The sequence below is a fragment of the Echeneis naucrates genome, chromosome 8, assembly GCF_900963305.1.
Source record: "Echeneis naucrates chromosome 8, fEcheNa1.1, whole genome shotgun sequence".
Classification (NCBI taxonomy): Eukaryota; Metazoa; Chordata; class Actinopteri; order Carangiformes; family Echeneidae; genus Echeneis; species Echeneis naucrates.
This window is the reverse complement of record NC_042518.1, coordinates 10,862,385-10,881,143: the sequence shown is the minus strand read 5'-3', so window position 1 is coordinate 10,881,143 and position 18,759 is coordinate 10,862,385. Positions and strand designations below refer to the sequence as shown.

Genomic DNA, 18,759 nt, shown 5'->3' with positions numbered 1-18,759 from the left:
CTACATGTTGTCTTATTTATTATAAATAAGCTAATCAGTAAAGGAGAGAGATATATTTTATACAATGTTGGGATATCTCCAGCATTAGGATTGGTGTAGGGAGGCCTAGTGTGCACAGAAGACTGTTGGTTTTTTGTTTTTTTTTTTATGTTATAAGACACTAATTGTTGCCAACAGTGTTCAGAGAGACATTTCCCAGAAGCCACCTTCATTACTATTCCACAATAAGCCAATGAAGAACAGCAAAATGTGTAAGAGGCTTTTGGAGGGCTCAGCTTCGCTCATCTAGGCCTAAGGACTTGGTTTTTTAACAAAATACAGTTTTTGGAATTCCCTGAAAAACTTTTCAGGGGATGGGAAGGGAATGCTCCCTTCATATCATCAGAAAAGTGACGCTCAGCTGTGTTGATGTTACATGTCGCGCTCTGATTGTAACTAAAACGTGACAAACCAAAAAGCCTTAAAATGACTGCAGCCCAGGCACACTGCCCTGTGACAGCCTGTCACAGATAATGTCGATGCAGCATCCTGTGCCTCATTTACTGGCTGAAGCAAAAATAATCTCGGTGCCTTGCTCTCGCAGTGCCTGAGCCAGACAGGGGCTCTGATTTAGCTCAGCATTTTTTTTACGCCTCCTCTCTAGATCTCTTAAGGGTTATTCTGTTATTCTGAGTTAATCACATAAATCCTTATTTTGTGCTGCTGTGAGGACAGGCTGGGGTGATCTAGGAAGTGGACAACACACAACTGAGAATAAAACAATAATGCAGTGGTGCAGACTTTAATGAAGGATGAATCTAAATTCCAAGGCACTGATTAGGTTGCATAAAGTTTAGCAAACCCTCTTTAGATTATGCAGTAAAAGATGCTCTGAAGTCCATTTAAAATGACATACAGTATATAACAGTAGTTCTAAACGAGACAAATAAGGGTTACTTGGCAATTTAATGTTGCAAAACAGAGATTAGGTTCCTTTCCATTTTGAAAGAATCGCATTTATCATATTTAAGATGGCTATTTAATGGCGCTGTCAACAAGCCAGCCATCTTATTCAGCGCTGGCTGCCCTGTCAGTAGCTAGCTTAGAAATACATTAGACTCTCTCACCAGTTAAATTGATAGTCTCAGTAACCAACTAATGTGTTGTTTTGATCACTCAGCAATAAGTGCCAAAGCTGGTTTGTCTCAGGTCACTGGATGAAGTATTGCCCAACATAGCTGATGAGACAGGGAGTTTGTGTGTTGAGAGGATGCGTGTGTGTGTATGTGTGGTGTTTGTGCACAGGGTGTGTATTGTAGTCAAAATTGTGTTCTAGAGAGACCCCTGCCCTAAAGTGATTCTAATAGCATTAGCCACTGTCCGTGCCTGAACGGTCCAATGGCGCATTATGCTTCTTGTGAACGCACACACACACTTGAGACAGCACCAATCATGAGCGATCTGGCCTACGTTTTCTCATATGCTCAATGTTCCTGCTCATTTGTCTGCCCAGTCACACACAACTGCATGCACACAAGTGTGTGTGTGCTCGAGTGATAATATTGTGTTTTGACTCAGAGAAAGAGAGAATTTCAGATGTGAAAAGTGGGTGCTGTGTTAAGTTGGTGTGACAGTCAGATCCCAGGCTGTCTGTGAGTTGCTGTGCTGGGCTCAGCATTGTCCCACATCATGCACTCTTCCAACGGAGCTGTATTTTTGCTGAAGGAAAATAAAAAAGAGGGGGAGAAAAAAAAAAATCTTCCCCTGTAACTTTCCACACCGATTTTTTTTTTAGAACTTCTGAAATTCATAACGCAACATTACGGGGAGGTGCTTTTTAATAACTTTTCCCTTTAGGAATGGAGGATTATGTGCCACATTGTGTCAGATGTGGTATCAATTCTTTCCCAGATGTCCTGGTTATTCACAGTACGTTCAGGCTCCCTGTCAAAGCTGCACAACTGACATTAAACATGGGGATATTATAATAGATAGACATTTTTACTTTTTCAGCTTTTACCCCGCTGTATGAAATATTGCAATAATTGTTGCTTTTATTTCAGAAAACAACATTGATTATTGTTGTTGTTATTTTTTATTGAATAAGCTCTTTGTGCCTAAATGCAGCAGCAGATTTGTCAGTCTACTGATTATAAATAAACCCATCTAAAAATCATTACACACAGTGATTATTTTTCTCGTTTTTTATGACTTTGAAACAGGTTAGTATTATATCTTTGTCACCAGCCACTCTTTCACACTGGAATAATCTAACGTGTCTCTATTAGTCAGAGCCAACAGTCTATCAAAGTATGACATGTGGTCATGCAGAAGTGATTATCATGTACATTTACACATTCGTCAGCATTTTACTGGTTTAGTTCCCAATTAATTGTAAGTCTAAATGATACATTTGTCCATATAAAATAGCATGACTGTAACAATTATTCTATGTATTGGTGAAACAGAAACCTTGTTTAAATCATGAGCATGGGAACACTGGCAGCTGTAAACTTCACCTCTGCTTTTCTGACACATATCAAAGGGTCGCCCGTGAGCAAAGAATGTCAGCCAGTGGACAGTGCCAAACTTTAGCAGATTAACGATTTCTCTGCATTCTTGGTTGGCCAGTGACATAGAAAGATGAAACAGCTTCACAGATGCACTTCAGGTACATTCATCATCAGCTGAACTTTGAAAAAGAAGAAAAAAAAAAAGATTGATTTTAGCTTCCTGGAGGTGAGCATCCTTTCCTTGGTTAAGATGCGTCTGAGTTTTGATCTCAGTGTAAACAGGACTGAAAACATTAATTTTCAGGTTTTTTTTAATATATATTCAAATTGGCAATATGAAATGATTATAATAAAGCCTGTGCTGTTCAAACCTTTTATGGATCCACAGTATGTTTTCACTCTTGATTCCCATCCAGCCTCTTCCCGTGTCTGTCTCAGACTGTCGCAGTGAGTGTGCGTGGGAGGGGCAAAGCAAGTTTTTCTATGGCTCATCACAGCCTTTAGCTCATAGTGCAGCTAAATGGGTGACTGTGTATCCGCTTCCCCAATTAGGGGTGTTAATGTGTGAGGAGAGTGTGCATGTTGAGAAAGTGTGAAATGTGCATGTGTGTGTGTTGTGTGTGTTGGCGCTCGTACAGCAGCGAGAGCCTTTTGCATCGTCCTTCTCTCTGTTTTTCCTTCAGTCACACACACATCCATCAATCGTCATCATTAAAACACACAAAGAAAAACAAAAAAACCTCACTCATGATACAAGAATATTGGAAAAACGGCCAGAGTTAAAGGAGCAGTGGTACAACGGTTGGAGAATTTGCTACACACAAACACATGGACAAGAGTGTTGCACGAAATGCACAGAGCGCACTCCTTCCAACCATTTCTGCAAAGCTGTCTCCTGCTTAATTGTAGTCGCTGCTAATAGCTGCAGGGTCTCTCTGAGAAGCTTTGTCATGGGAAATAAAACACAGCAGAGTAAGAATAAACTTCCTGCCTCCACAGGAAGCTGCTGTTGCTATGGTAAGGCTAATTTAAAAGGCCAGTTATGGAAAGGCACTTCAATGGCCTGGTTTCAGAGACACCATCTATTTGTATGTACTGGGATAATGAATGGATACCCAGGCACACTTATAGATGAGTATTAGGCAGAGAGAGAGACTCGATGTGTCAGCGTGTCGCTGCATGTGGTGGGTGTCTTTTCTTTCTCTATTCTACTTTTGATATCTCCACCTGGTTTAACACCTTGTCAGAGGATTAGCTCCGGAGCTGAGAGAGATACCAGCTCCTAAATCACCACTGTCCTATTTTCTTAGCATGTAATGAATAGCCTTTAATATTGTTACCCTATAAAAATAAAGTCTGCTCCCCCACTGCTACTTAATCCTATAGGATTTAGTGCAAACAAACACTTGTGTGAGCAGGCACACACACACACACACACACACACACACACACACACAATATATATATATATATATATATATATATATAAAGGACCCACACCTACGCATGCACGTTTTTAGTCATCAGCTCATGGTTATTGTGTGGACACGTGAAAATATCACATTAGTGATACTAAAGACCAACAATCACACACGCACATCACACAGCTTACTAGAATTACAACATTAACTTGTGTTTGTGTGTCTGTGTGTAGCGGAGGAAGGCGAATGAAGGCCGTGTGTATGGACCCTAAGTCCACTTAGCTTTTTGTTATTGTCACATTTCGCCAAAATACCCTAAAGAGCAACACATCGGCGACCTTGTAAACAAACTTACACTGTGCCGCTTCACTAAAAAGATTTGAATTCAATTACATTACTTACCTTCAGTATAGAGGTTGTGTTTGTAAAAATCTCTCTCTCTTGCTGTATGGAAAAACATATATGGCTTCATACTACAATTCAATAAATTCAGACAATATTTGTTGCGGGAAAAAGAAAATGTGTTGGACAAGTGGGACTGAGAGTGCCCAGTTTGTTTTAGCATCAACTCAGAGATGTCAATTTGGTTTCCAAGTCAGTCTTGGGAGTTGGCAATGACCTATGATACCAAAAGCTGCACATCAAATAAGCATCTGATTCCATAAGAAGCCAAAGACCTTTTTCCACTTTAACAAGTGCAGTTTCAGTGGAGTGACAGGCCCTGAAAGCAGACTAACAAGGTTTAAAAAGATTACTGCTGAGCCACTGAGACACAACTCTTTCCAGCACTTTTGAAAGGAAATCAAGGTCATGGGCTGGCCGATAATTATTTTGGGATTGTGGATCACTGTTAAGTAACCATGGCACTTTGAAAACTGATGCATGACGCCAAAGTGAGTGAGTGAGTGAGTGATAAATTAACTCTGTTCAGGATTACAGGTCCCAAACTGCTCAGACTCCCGCTTGTAGCAGATGAGGGAGGCAAGTCGTCGGTTTTGAAGCCAACAGTGGTTTACACAGTGCTCCCAGATATACTGTAGAGATACAGTCTCAGTTGGATCTATGTATGTGCATATATATATGTGTGTGTGTGTGTGTGTGTGTGTGTGCACACACTATATTCATGGATGAAAGTGAATCCATTCATGAGTGAAGAGTTGGCAGATAGAAAGCTATTTCCTCTCCCTTAACACTGCGATGAGTCTAAATGAATCATCAATGAACTTGCAATGACTGCTGACATTGATTTACTCTCTGCTATTGCGCTCCTCTGTGCGTGTTTGATTGTGAGTGGTGATTGCCATCAGTAAAACTACGCATTCTCTTGTGCAGACAAGTGAATTCATAATGAGCATTTGCTTTTGCAGGGCAAAGAGAGAGCAAGTGACTTATGGGCCTTCGGGGCTAAAAAAAAAAAAAACAACAACAACAACAAACAAGTGTTTAATACACGTCTCTCTGAGTTGTGAGGTGATGTTATGATACGAGGGCGATTTAGCTGGCTGTGGGTGTGACTGTGTAGTCAGAAGCTGTTTGTCCAACCAACACTGATAAATCTATTTAATCCACTTCAAACAAATGTGAAATATCTTATAATGTGCAATTACCTATGGCTGCATATATGTCCATCAAGGTTGCAATTTCATTACCATGGGCGATGTAATGTGCACTTTGTTCTCCTAATTAACTGGCCTCTTTTTAAAAAAAAAAAGAAAAAAAACTTGTATTGCTTCTTATATTTAAAGCATGTTTTGTTTTTCTCAGCTGAGCACAATTAAAATCCACTTTTGGTTGTTCGGCTGTTGTCAGACTTGGGATGAAATGGAAATTTCCTCTCACAAATTTGCTGTTATTGCAATACTCATGAAAATATGCTTTGAAACGTAATGTCTGTTAAGACCTCTTTTTTTTTCTTAGTCGACATCCCTCCTAGTTAAAAACAATTAAATGATATTTAATCAGGAAAATAAATAAAAATAGCTACCCTGTGCGAGTCTGTAGATATGAACTGGTAATATGGCAAAGGTTTAACTAAAATATCTCAAGCCTTGTGGCGCAGAGAGAGAGCTGCCAAATCGTGGTACAGGATTGGCAAAGTCAATTTTTTTCAATGAGGATATTAACAATGAACATCAATCATGCTGTAGATTCAGCACTATCAATTTTACCACACAGATTCTTTTTTATTGAAATGAACCATGTAATTGTGTAATGTCCCAACCAATCTGATCCCACTGTCCCACACGTTGTCTTTCAGATCTCGGCTGGGTTGCCATGACGAGCGAGGAGTGTCCTGTGCCGCTGGGGAGCATTTCCTCAGCAGTGCCGGGGCAGAGCGAGGAATACGGCTCGGCGCAGGCTGATGACATCATCGAGGAAGTGGGAGCGGGTGATGATGTCAGCATTGGGAGTGACCTAAGCACTCTGGTGGTGCCCTTCCCAGAGCTGGCGCCCGTGGTCTTTTTCTGCCTTAAGCAGACCACCTGTCCTCGCAGCTGGTGCATCCGTATGGTCTCCAGCCCATATCCTTTCATTTGCTGGTGCAAGTGGCTGCTTTAACCTTAAAGATAACCTTTACTTTATCCTTTAGTTTTCATCAGTCACAATTAGTCATTTATCCTCAGATGTTATCGGTAACATCAGCCTTCTTTGGCTTTCTAAGTCCCTAAGCTTCATTAATCCCCCCTCTTCTTTAAATCACTCCCATCATTCTTAACGTTTTCTGTTCATTGGTTTCGCACAGCATCCGTTCCACTCCACTCCTCCACCTTCTCCTTTCATCTCCTCATCTAGTACTAGTTGTCCTTTCCCTCCACATCCAACTCGTCCCGAGCTCCCCCCTTTTTTCTTTTGCAAAGTCAGAATTTCTCTTCTTTGTGATATCTTCTGTCTCCGCATTGTGTTCTTTTGATACATTTCCATCCATCTTGACTCTGACCCCCTCCTCCAATCCACCCTCACTCCTTTATCTGCCGGATTTGCTACCACAGTGCAGCAGACATCCCAGAATCTTCTCAAAGTAAGTGTGTTTGACATCCTTACACAACCACTGCTGCAGTGATCAGCACTCTGCTGCTTGAACAATTGAATGTGCACATTTGTATGTGTGTGCTTGTGTGTATGTGTATGGGTTTTTGCTTGTGTCCAGATAAAGCAGTCGCCTGTTTTCTGACTACACTGACACTGGCAGTGGGACTCAGGATGATCCTTTCACATCAGGGACAGACAAGACCATACTGCTGCACAAATCTATATGTGTCTGTGTTTGGGGGTGTGTGTGTACATCTAACTGCAATGCGGCCCTATTTACTCTCATATAGGCTTTCAAGCTTTTTCAGCACATTTTCATTCACTGCTATTAAGATAATGGTGCATTTTAGTAGGTGTTTTTCACTTCAAAAGAGGTTATGGAGCAGATATGTTCTCTGCTTTGAAAATGGTTCTTTTAAGATTAATCATGTGTAGGTGGAGTGTTTGGCTTTGGGTCATTCAACAATATCCAGGTTATGGTGTTTTCTCTTTAATATGTGTTTTCACTGTCATCAGGCAGAGCCAGAGCACTTGAGTCATTATTACAAATTAAATATTTATATCCAGTAATATATTGTGGGCAGGATGGAGGGATACTGGTTAGTTTGCATGTTCTTCCCCAGCGTCCAAAGACATCATGTTTGGATTAATTGATGACTCTGAATTGTCTGTAGCTCTGAGTGTGAGTGTGAGCAGTTGTTGGTCTCTGTCTGTGTCTGTGTGTTGGGCCTTTGATGGACTGGCGACCTGTCCAGGGTGACCCCGCCCTCGCCCAGAGTGAACTGGGATTGGCTCCAGCATCCCACGACCAGTAGAAGAAGAATGAATGAATGATATATTGCTTGATTTCGGCTATGTTTTATTTAACCGTTTCAGTAACAAGCAGTAAAAAAGAATGCGTTGTGGTTACTGCATTGACAATTTAACTTATTTAATATTACCATCCCTGTGATTTTGTCAGATGAAGTAAAGGCTATAAAATCATGGTAGAGTCATTTACGTTTCAGCTGAATGTGTTTCTTTTTCTAGAGCGTGTTGACACAAACTTCACACCAAACCAAATATCATACCAAGTCCAAGTGCAGTGTTGTTGTCTGATGATAAAAAGGGAAAGGGTATCCAGTTAGACACACGAAACTGGACTTTCTGTTTGCCTTTTCAAACCCCATCTTTGATGTTTGATGGAAAAGAGTTTTCAGAAGGATTTCACACTGCTTACTAATAGCTGAGCTCTGATACGCTCAGTTGGCCCCGTGCCACGGGCTACAAATATGCCAGTGGATACACACATCCTCACCACAAAAACACTCCAAATCTTATTTCACATCGCCTGAGCTTCTATTGCAGCTCATTGGTCACTGGACACCCATGGTGGCTGAAACTGTAAGCATGTTTAAACACAGGCACCATCTGTGTGTGTGTGTCTGTGTGTGTGAGAGACATAGACAGAGAGACTGTGAGAATAATATAAGGTGTGCGCAAGAGGTGAAAAGAACTTTAAGTATGTGTGTAGTGGGTTGAAGGAAGGTTGTTATTGCTGTAGGTGAGTGGAGTTTCATCTTGTAGAATCAGCTGGAGAGCCAAGAAATCGCACACAGACACACAGACGCGCACACACACACACACACTCCATAGTCCCCATGGTGTCTTGTGAGGTGCTACTTTTGCCTGCTGCGACTATGTTGGTATAGAGAATTTTGAGGTTTGCTATAGTGCACGAGAGAGCGTGCCAGTGTCTGTGTGTGTGTGTGTCTGTGGGATTGCAGTATTTTCACAGGCTTTTTACCTGTGTAGGACTAGGAGGATCTGTGTTTGTGTGTGTGTGGGATTCTAACTGAAGCAAAATTTTTCAGTGCACCAAAATGATGATTTGCCCCCGTTTGTGTGTGTGTGTGTGTGCGTATTGACTGTACTGAAGTAGATAGTGCTGTATATATAGACATGTTGGGTTGCTTGTGTGCTGCGCAGATGTGTGGACAGCACATTTCTGTTTGTTTGATCACAAAATACACACTAGTGATGGCCTCATTTCATCAGTGTTTGCTTATGCTCAGTGCCGTGTATCAGAAATAAATTCTGCCAAGCTTGTGCATGTGTCTGTGTGTGTGGGGGGGTAATAAGTAGTTGTTTCAAATATATTTTCGGATCAATAATCTTGTCCACCACTCAGCTCCTGGTGAAGACCTTCAGTGACAAACACACACACACAAACAGAAATGATTCTCCCACGCTTGCAGCAGTGTGCCCAGAGCACCTCTCTATATTGCACCCCACACACTTCTTCTCCCTCTCTCTATTGTTCTTGCTCTTCAGAGTGCACACTTACACTCGGTACGTATCATATACTGCAGACGGTCCCTATTCTTTCTCTCTTTGCTTCCTCATTGAGACTATTTTATTCATCACCCCCATTTTCAAATATTCCAGTTACACACGTCATTTATATCTAATATCCTGGCCCTAATTCGTATGATCGAAGATGTGCACGTTTACACCACTAATATATCTGCTGAATCTGCTCTGCAGTCTCTTCTCCGTCTGCGTTAAAATCAAATCAGGTGCGCAGTCTCACTTCATCAGAGTCCATTTAAGGCTGCACCTTTCTGCACTACAAGCTTGTGGTATATTTATGTAATCATATCAGACGGACACTGACTATGCTCGGTAAAAAAAATACATTTGTTAACGAATTGTATATAAATGTTGTGTTAAGGTAGTTCTGCTACTTGAATAGTCAGATTTTATGCCATTTTATACTTTTTGAACATTAACAACAAGAGACTGTGGGCTGTAGTTTCTGTTGTGAAATGTGTTTTGCTGTGTGACCATTATAAAATTATCATTATTTGTCAAGAGGCAGTTTGCAGATATTACTTGCCCTAGGCCTGTAAATGTATGAATATTGGAGGTATTCAAAGTGATGCAAACACACAGACTTCCCAAATGCAATATTTCAAAAGCAAACTTGACTATTCCCAACACATATTCACAAATCAACTCCAGCAAAGCAGATTACTGGGTGTAGCCCATTTTCAAGGCAAGAGGATTTAAAGAAATGGTCCTCCTCAAAATACTAATTCACTCATAATCTGCTGGATAACTAATTATTATTCCCTCAAAGTCAAATTAACCTTGTAGGGTCTGTTTACCAGCTGCAGTATTTTATTTTCCCCATGCAACGTGAAGCAGGCCTTGCCAGCCGTAGAGTGCTTTGAATGGATTGCCCTAATATTCTTATCCAATTCGAGTTTGTCCGTTGTGTAAAGTTAACGTGCAAACTCAGACCATTTTAGCTAATTGCATAATATTATGTATATTAGAGATGTTTTCTTCACTGGCCACCGTGTCACTCTCTACTCTTTCACTGGTCACACAAGCAGCCTGAAACCTTCTGATCCAGCCTAATTTTTTCGCTTAAAAAAAAACAAAAACATGTGAGACTAAACAATTATCCTACCACAGTATTTTTACATCATTTAAAGCATGTCTGCAGAGGAACTTTTCTAGTATATAGTATGGTTTATTATTGTTGATCTCAATTTGCTCCATAGTTCGTCTGTGCTTAGTTTGATTTGGTAAAATAGCAGAGTAATGCAGGGAAAAGACTATAATGATGCACAGTGGGTCTTTATTGTGCCTTAGTTATATAGGGAAGACTGACTCTCATCAATGCTTATTCTTCAGATTAGGATGAGAAAATGTCAGGTCGGTCATACTCTGCCATCTGCCACAGTGAAATGTGGCCTGTCAACACCGAAGGATGAAGGGGTAGTTTGTCATCACCAGTCATTTACTGGTTTATTATTCTGGATATTCTATTTTTATTATATGCTACTAACTATAAACTATGATCAAACTCTAGATGACAGAGCAAAATCTGTCCTTTTGAAATTAATACCATTATGTCATTGTCTGTAGATTTTTTTTTTTTTTTGGCTTTATCTACTTTTTCTCCTCTAAACTTTCCTTTCAATTTGCAAATATAGGCACAATGTATAGTGAAATTTTGAAGCAGTGGAAATGTAAGGGTTATTAGGTCTACTCTTCCTGCAGTATTTCTTCAAGGAAGTGGTTTGGGATGAGTGCCTGAATTGTTTAAAAGCCGAGCAATATTGATTAATGTACGGCTCTTGGCGCTGTGCTTTGTCTTTAAATGTCCAAACACCACTACACTTACACTGCACTTTATTTTCTTTCCACCTCTCCATGTCCAAAATTAGCGCTGCCCAGCTTGTCTCCAATGTGGCACTTGACACTCCTCTTCTCATCTTCTCTTCTCTGACTGTTAATTCTTTTATTGGTTTCTTTCTCCCTTTTTTTTTAACCACCCAAGAGCCAGTCGATGCCAGTTACTATCCTTTTCTTCGCGTTGTCTCGGCCTCTCCTCTTTGCCTCTGATTGGCTCCTGTGGTGTTCAAGAAGAGTGACCGGCCTCTGCGGCCCATGATCCTCTCTGGCCCTGACAGCTTGTTATCTCCATGGTGACGGATGGCTGAGGCGTTGCCATGCCTCAGTCTAACTACAGCTGAGGATGGATCTCACCCCTGGGACACATCACCTTCTCTCTCCTGCCTTCTTGGTTTCTCTCTCTGCGGTTTTCGTATTCCTTTAACTTAACTTATTCTTAACTTTTCCTCTCCGTCTTGCTGGGACTCTAGTTGGGAAAGTTGATGGGGTGGGCGGCTACAGTGTAGAATTTTGTCTCCTCTTTCACGATGGCAAGTGACTCTGGGAGATGTGCCACTTGATAGACGTGTGTGTGTGTGTTTGTGTAGATGCTGAACAGTTGTTCGTCTTGTTTTGACAAATGTTTTATTAAAGGACATCAGAATCTTGTCTACAATTGAGAGCAACTGTACTGTTGTGACTTTCTATTATCTCCTGCTAGTCTCTTTTCATCATTTCCTCTTTTTTGTTTGCTCTTTTCTTGTCGTGGATTCATTTGCTCCCCTCTAGTTGCATTCATGCCTTTCCAACCTCACTTAAGAAGTCGTCTTATTCAAAAATTTCATTTATGCCTTCATCTTGTGGAATAATAAGAGTGTTCCATTTATTTTAATGAGCCTGTGCTTCATGAATGAACAGTTGTCCTTTTTCTTTATAAGAGTTGAAAACATTAAAGTGGCACGCCTCTTTCAATCACTAATTAAATTTATTAAAACACTTACATTAATTCTTATGCTTCGTAAACATAAATCTCAGTGCTGATACAAAATAACCGATACTAATTGTTGTGATCACCTCACTCCTTCTCACTTTGTCTTTCGCCTCTTTTCCTTCCCCTCCTCCTCTCACTCTTTTCTCCCTCAGGACTAGTCTAAACTCCATTAGTGCCTGTGCTGTTTGAGAGAGGAAAAAGAAATGAGAAAAGAGGAGAGGAAAAAAGATGAAGGGCTTAAAGTCACTCTAATGACTACTGTAGTACCAAGCCTCAATGCATGCACACTCTATATGACCTCTTTTCCATTTATCGCTCTGCAATGCTAGTAAGGTTGCAGCAAACATGCTTTTTTTATACAACAGCAGCTTGATGTTCAGGTGTTTCTTAGATGTTAATAGAAAAAGAGGGATACTAACTAACTACTAATGCTACATTATGTTATTCACACATGTCCTGTTGTTTGTTCCATTTCCTTGTATTCAAAAGCACTCCCTTGTGTCTCAGAACCGATACAAACATTTTCTAAGAATCTCTCCATTAGTTTCTCATCACTAGGAAAATTTGCTCAACTAGTGCTTCTCTGAGAATTTCTTTCATGATGGATATGATCTTCCTACTGACATGCATTGTATTTAGATTTGCTTGGAATGCTAATGAGGGATAATGTTAGTGTGTATCTACGTTCCCTATGTGTTTTCCTTCTGTTTCTGTATTTATTTAGCGAATCATGAAACAATAACATGAATTATAGTCATTAGTTATTGTTATTGTTATTGTCATTGTCATTGTTTACACGTATTAATACATGCCACACATAGTTCATAGTTGTGTGCATATGTAAATGCATCGATACATAATGTACAAACATTTGTGCGTTTTCATATATATGTGTGTGTGTGTGTGCGCCTGTGTTATCGCTATCCACCAATATTGGATTATGGATTATGTCGAAACTATTCTTGAATTGCAGCCCATAACTGTGTTATGGTTTTAGTTCAATGTCACAATCTTTGAAGAGAATTACATCCAGATGGCTGGATGACATTATCCACCAAATGCTCTGGCATTGTGTTGTGCTGTACAGTAGGCTGTATATGGCAGCCATATTTTAGACAGCAGTGCCTATTTGTCTGAACTCGGTAACAGCGGGGCAGATTGCTTTTGGATAAAGTGCACAGATAAATGTCAGAGGTGCACATACAAAAAGACACATATGCCTACTCATGCACACACACACACACACACGCAAACATATGCTTGAGGACAAAAGTAAATAATTTTATCTTTATCTTACCATCTTTTTGTTTTCCGACTGTCATCGTCGCATTCCTGCTGCCTTATTTTTTATCTTATAAAAGAATCATGTCTTCCTTTTTATGTCAGCTCAACTCAGAAGTATTGCTTTACACAAACTGGGACTCTTGAGAGAATTTAATAAGTCATTTGATGGCTCCATCACCACTAACTGCAGGGTACATTTTATCCAAGTGAGTGCTTTGTAGTTTGCTATTTCTCATCTATTATCCACAAAGTGCCATATAAATTGTATGAGTCATTCTGCACTGCGGTGAATCTGTTCTTTGCTTCTGACGTCCCTAAAACCCCTGAACAGACAGGATTTATTTATTTATTTTTGTTGTTATATCAATATGATTTAAGAAGGTGACAAGCCCATTAATGAAAGGGGGTGATGATGCATGAGGAGCTACCTGGTCAAGTTAGGAAAACACCTGCGTTAGTCCTCAGTCAAAGAGATTTTTTTTGGCTGATATCAAAGTTCAATAGGAGGCGAATAAAGTTCTGTTTTATTCTGTTTTAGGTTAAAAATACCGACATCCTTAAATACATTTATCAGCAATTAATCCCGTAATTCCAGAGAGCAGATGTTTGCATACATCTCATCCACCAACACGGTGAAAAAGCAGACAAGCAGTGACATGTTTTATATTCCTAAAATGACCCACACTCACACAGTTCTGAAAGTAGCATGTCTTTCTGCCTCTGCACAATAATCACCCCAATAACAAAAACAACAACAACAAAAAAAACCTCTGCCCCTCTTGGTTTTGAACCTGTCTGATTGAGGTACTGGCTCAGAATGAGAATGGGTTTATCTCTGTATGTGTTTGTGTGCAGCATGTAAATAAATAAGTTACAGGCCAGAGCTTAGTCACGAGTTAAGGCGAGTCGCAAGTTAAGTTAAATATGTAATAAGCATTTCAACTCGCGTTTGCAATGTCAGGACCGCAGGCTAGCTTTCAGTCCTTAAAACAGAAGAAAAAGCACTAAAAGCTTACATGTTATTACTCTGAACATGAATTTTGTAGATATTACAAGAGGCAGCTGTAGAGTCAGCTACAGATAAGAAAAGCAATAATTATTCTACTGCAAATTTTTTTGTCTCAGAGGAAGCCAACATGCAAGTAGACAAAATTGCATATAAATCATAATTGACAGCCTAAAGTTTAGACTTATTTTTAAAATAAAATTTGGTCTTTTCTGCCATGTTTCTCCAATAGTTAAGGATGTTCAAGATTTGGGGAGAAAAAGCAAAGCCTCCACCCCAATGATTTATGACACGTGATAACACGCGTGCTTCGACCACACTTTGGAAGAATAACATATCATAATAATGAATATGGCCCTGTAGATCTTGTGATATTGTTAAAGCATTTTTGATCCCACAGAACACTTTCAGTCCAATGTTGTATGTTTGTTAGAAAAATGAGGGTAGCAAGCCACCGAGGGATGCTTATGAATGTTCTACATTTCGACTGATTGTCAGTATGTTTCTGCATGAACCATTTGCCCACTTGCTGTGCAGGCTTTGAGGTCTATCCTTCGGTAATGAATACTTATGAGCACATTAGCAGACCAAGAAGACTCATTACAATATCAAGGAGACCAGCAGATCACATGCCCTTTCAATGCCTTTGAGTTCTGTGGCCGTGCTTTTTGAGGCATGAGTGCCATGTTACGAATTCACGGCTTACAATTATGCCCCCCCCCCTTCCACCTTCCACCTTACACGCTGAAGGTAAAGTCATGGAAACCTCAAACAGATGAGCGCTTCCCTCACAAGAGCTTCAGATGGTTGATTGACACTCACTTCATCAGTGCCCGTGAAACTCCACCATGCAGTACGCGTGAAGTGCTGTGTGATTCATTTTCCCTCAGCTGTAATGTGCAGCGGTGCCCTCAATGCCCCTCGGAGAAGATGAATGACATACAGCTGCCCACACAACCACAATGCTTGTGATATAAGAAGTTTCCTCTGATAAAAAGAGAATCGGAGGCTTATGGCCAATCCGGTGTTCACCTGGGACAGATCAAAGCTGGTTTCGCTGGGCAGACAGATGGAGGAATTTGATCTGCTCAAGGCATTCCAATATTACAATGTGGCAGCAATCCAGTCCTGCTTAATAGGTTGAGAAAAGTCAAAGGTGGCGAGTTCCTTTGAGAAGCCCATTGTGTTGATCTAATATGATTTCATAAAGAAATATATTCAGAATTTTCCTTGACATTTACCATCTCCCCTTTTGAGGTCTTTTTGTAAAGAATAGACAAAGCCACATGGGAGATGAAGATCTGTTTTCCGGTGTATATGTGGTTTGCATATTTGCAACACTTCATATAAGCATCGACTCTCCCCAGATGTCAGAGCTGGCCAAATGAGGAGTGCAAAATGGTTTTAAATTTACTGAAAACACATGGAACGTGCTGGCAATTGATGATGAGAAAAAGGGAGCGGCGAGAAAGGGTAATTACTGTGTGGATACGTAGGGTGGGATTGGAAGTTAGCACAGGCACATAAGCAAGACACTGAGTGAAGGACAGTCTTGTAACTTCTCTTCTCTGAAGGGAGGCCGAATTGAAGAGAAACGATGGAGATGAAAGAAAAGGACAGTAACCCTTGGAGAAGCAGGCAGGGGGAGAAGGGGGAAGAAGTGAAAGATTGCTAGTTAGCACTTTTCTTGAAAAGGCACAGTGTGAGAAGGAGAGGTAGGAGCAGAAGAAAAGAGGGAGAGAAACGCAGATAGTTAGCACAGTGGCAGAGTGAACTTTTGGCCAGTGCCTGTCAGTACAGAGAATGACTGAGGATGTGGTGTGTGCGTGTGTGTGTGTATCCTTGCCTCTTCTTGACAGTGAAGAGGAACATGAAGTCTCTAATTGCTCTTGTGATGGCAACTTCAGACCTCTTCCATAGTGAAAGGGAGAGAGAAGGAGAGTGGGAGTGAGGGCAGAGTAACACTGAGATCGGCAACAACAAAAAAAAAAAAAAAAAAAAAAAAAAAAAACACAACAACCTAAAAGGCAGAGGGAATAAGTAACGTTACAACTGACTGGCACACCGAAATCTTTAAACACACAAAAGACAGCGACGACACACAAGATCAGGGTTCAAAGGCATAAAAGGAGGCTGTCCTCCAAAGGAGGACAACATGAGTCCTTTTACTAAGCCCTACTAACACATCTTGAACTGACAAAAGCCTCCAACAACCACTGGTAATAAGCTGAGAGCAGAGAAGGAAGAAGCTTACCTTTATATCCTGCCAACTCGTCTTTTCCCTTTCCTCTCTAACAGATTCTCATTTAGCATGACTGCGACAGTTCTGCACAATGAATGATTACTGTGACAAGAGTTGGGAAAAAAAAAAAATTCAAAAAATTAACATTTCTGAATATGTAAGATCTTTCACCCTCCTAGTTCATTAGCATCTGCCTTCCTGCCGTGAAATGAGATGATGAATGTCGTGTTTTGTATGCTGACTGTGAGTGTTGTGAGCGTGCCTCGGTGATTCAGGGATTTCATCTGTGCACCTTGACCTGGTGGGACGATGACATATCCATACTGCACTCTTTCAGCGGTGACCCACAACACTCCCTTGACTCCTGCCCACCGACCTTTACTCTCTCCTGGGCATATTCCGGTATCGCTCTGTCAGCTCTGGCAGGAGAAAAAGACAGAAACAGAATGGAAAGGGGGAGGCTGACAGAGAGGGAGAGAGGAAAAGACAAACAGAGCGGAGCTGACAATAGGGAGTATCAAGGGGAGAAAAAAAGACATGCGGAGAGAGGGGACAAAGCGTTAGTGACCACTCGGGACACACAGAAATGGCCCTGCTTTGTCTCTGTCTTGCATACACAAAAATGCACAACTCTCTCGCTCACTTTGCGCACTCTCACATATACACTATAATCCCAGCTGTCAGATATATGTTTCACACAAATGGATCACACTCTGCCTCAGTCCTCCTCCACTGTTATTCAACTAGCCGGGGTGTGTCTGTTGATGTGCAGGCGGCATCTGTCAGGGCGGATGCTAAAACCCTTCCTCTGGCCAATGCTAAAAGTTTAGTCTGTGTGTATGTGTATGCGTGTGTGTTTGTGTGTGTTACCACCCAGATGTTTTCTCATAAGTCGACTGCTGGTATCTGCAGCTCAAATGAGCCTTGGCGCTTAGGTCATTAAATATCAGCTTTAAACTCACTGACACACACACAAACGGTTTTGATGTTCTGCCCAAGTAGCTGACTTGTTAAGTTCCTTCTTTAAATCCATAGACTGTCATGTAACAGAATCAGCTAAAGACATGTCAGCTCACCGACTGTTCGGCAGTGGAGGATGGAGGAAAATAAAACGGGGAGAGGAAAGAGGTATTGAAAAGTAATTTCTGACCCGATGTGGAAGGATGAGTAAATGGGGCCGTTTCCACTCGCTTCTCATGGAAAATATTTGCAGTTCAGTGGGATCAGTCCACTGCTGCAGGAAGGAAGGCATTAGGGGTTTGCTGTCTCTACACCAGATCCCTACACTGGCGGGTCACCTCTATAGGGAAACGGAGGGAAATTGCAGAAGAGAGCCTGAATCTGTTATGTTATTGAAAGTAACTATTGATTTAAAAAAAAAAAAAATCTTGTTTGTCTGGTGACCCTGTGTGTGTGGGATCACAAGGCGTTTCACACCCTCCCCAGGCCAACAGAGGAGCTGGCAGCGCTGAGGTTCATCGCACAAATATGGAGCTGGAGGGCTTTTTGCTTTTTTACTACATCAGAAGTACAGTATCAGGAATGTAGGTGTCCTAATCTGCTTTGGCGACATGTCATCTCTAAATGTGTTCAGAACAACCTTCTGTACTGTAAACACCACTGATGATTTCAATCAGAGCTATTGGAAAGGTGAGTTATGTGTAGTGTGAGTTTGTCAGATTATGCACACAACTTACAATACATCCCCCAATGTGCAATGCTTTTAAGCAATCAAATACACACACACACACACACACACACACACACACTTTCTTAATATTTTAACTGACACACACATAATGATCACAGCATACACACACACACACACAAATAAGATGATTTGTCAGAGCTCACCAAACAACCTGCTGTCTTCAAGTAATACCCAGTGTGTGCTTTCTCTCACAAATAAGACTTGACAGCACAATTTTGTACAATTTAGTCTGTTGGCAGGGGAGTGAGAGAGAGACAGAGAAAGAGAGGGAGAAAGAAAGAAGGGTGGTGGAGCAAGAGTGTGTTTGAGAGTGAGCAAAAGAGAGAAAGAGTGCGTGTCCTTTTGGCCCATCCTGCTGGCCATTTTCCCAGTCAAACGAGTGTGAGCGGGAGGGTAAAGACAGCCAGGGCCCTCT

At 41.0% G+C, this 18,759-nt stretch overlaps 1 protein-coding gene across 1 annotated transcript in view; it reads left to right on the top strand.

Moving 5' to 3' along the window:
• Positions 1 to 6,187: 6,187 nt before the first annotated feature.
• The window catches only part of cacna1ia (calcium voltage-gated channel subunit alpha1 Ia), a 95,671-nt gene continuing 83,099 nt past the window's right edge, over positions 6,188 to 18,759 (top strand). The window contains exon 1 of the mRNA XM_029508051.1: positions 6,188 to 6,435. Coding sequence (XP_029363911.1) covers positions 6,188 to 6,435 — 248 coding nt within the window. The remainder of the gene's footprint in view (positions 6,436 to 18,759) is intronic.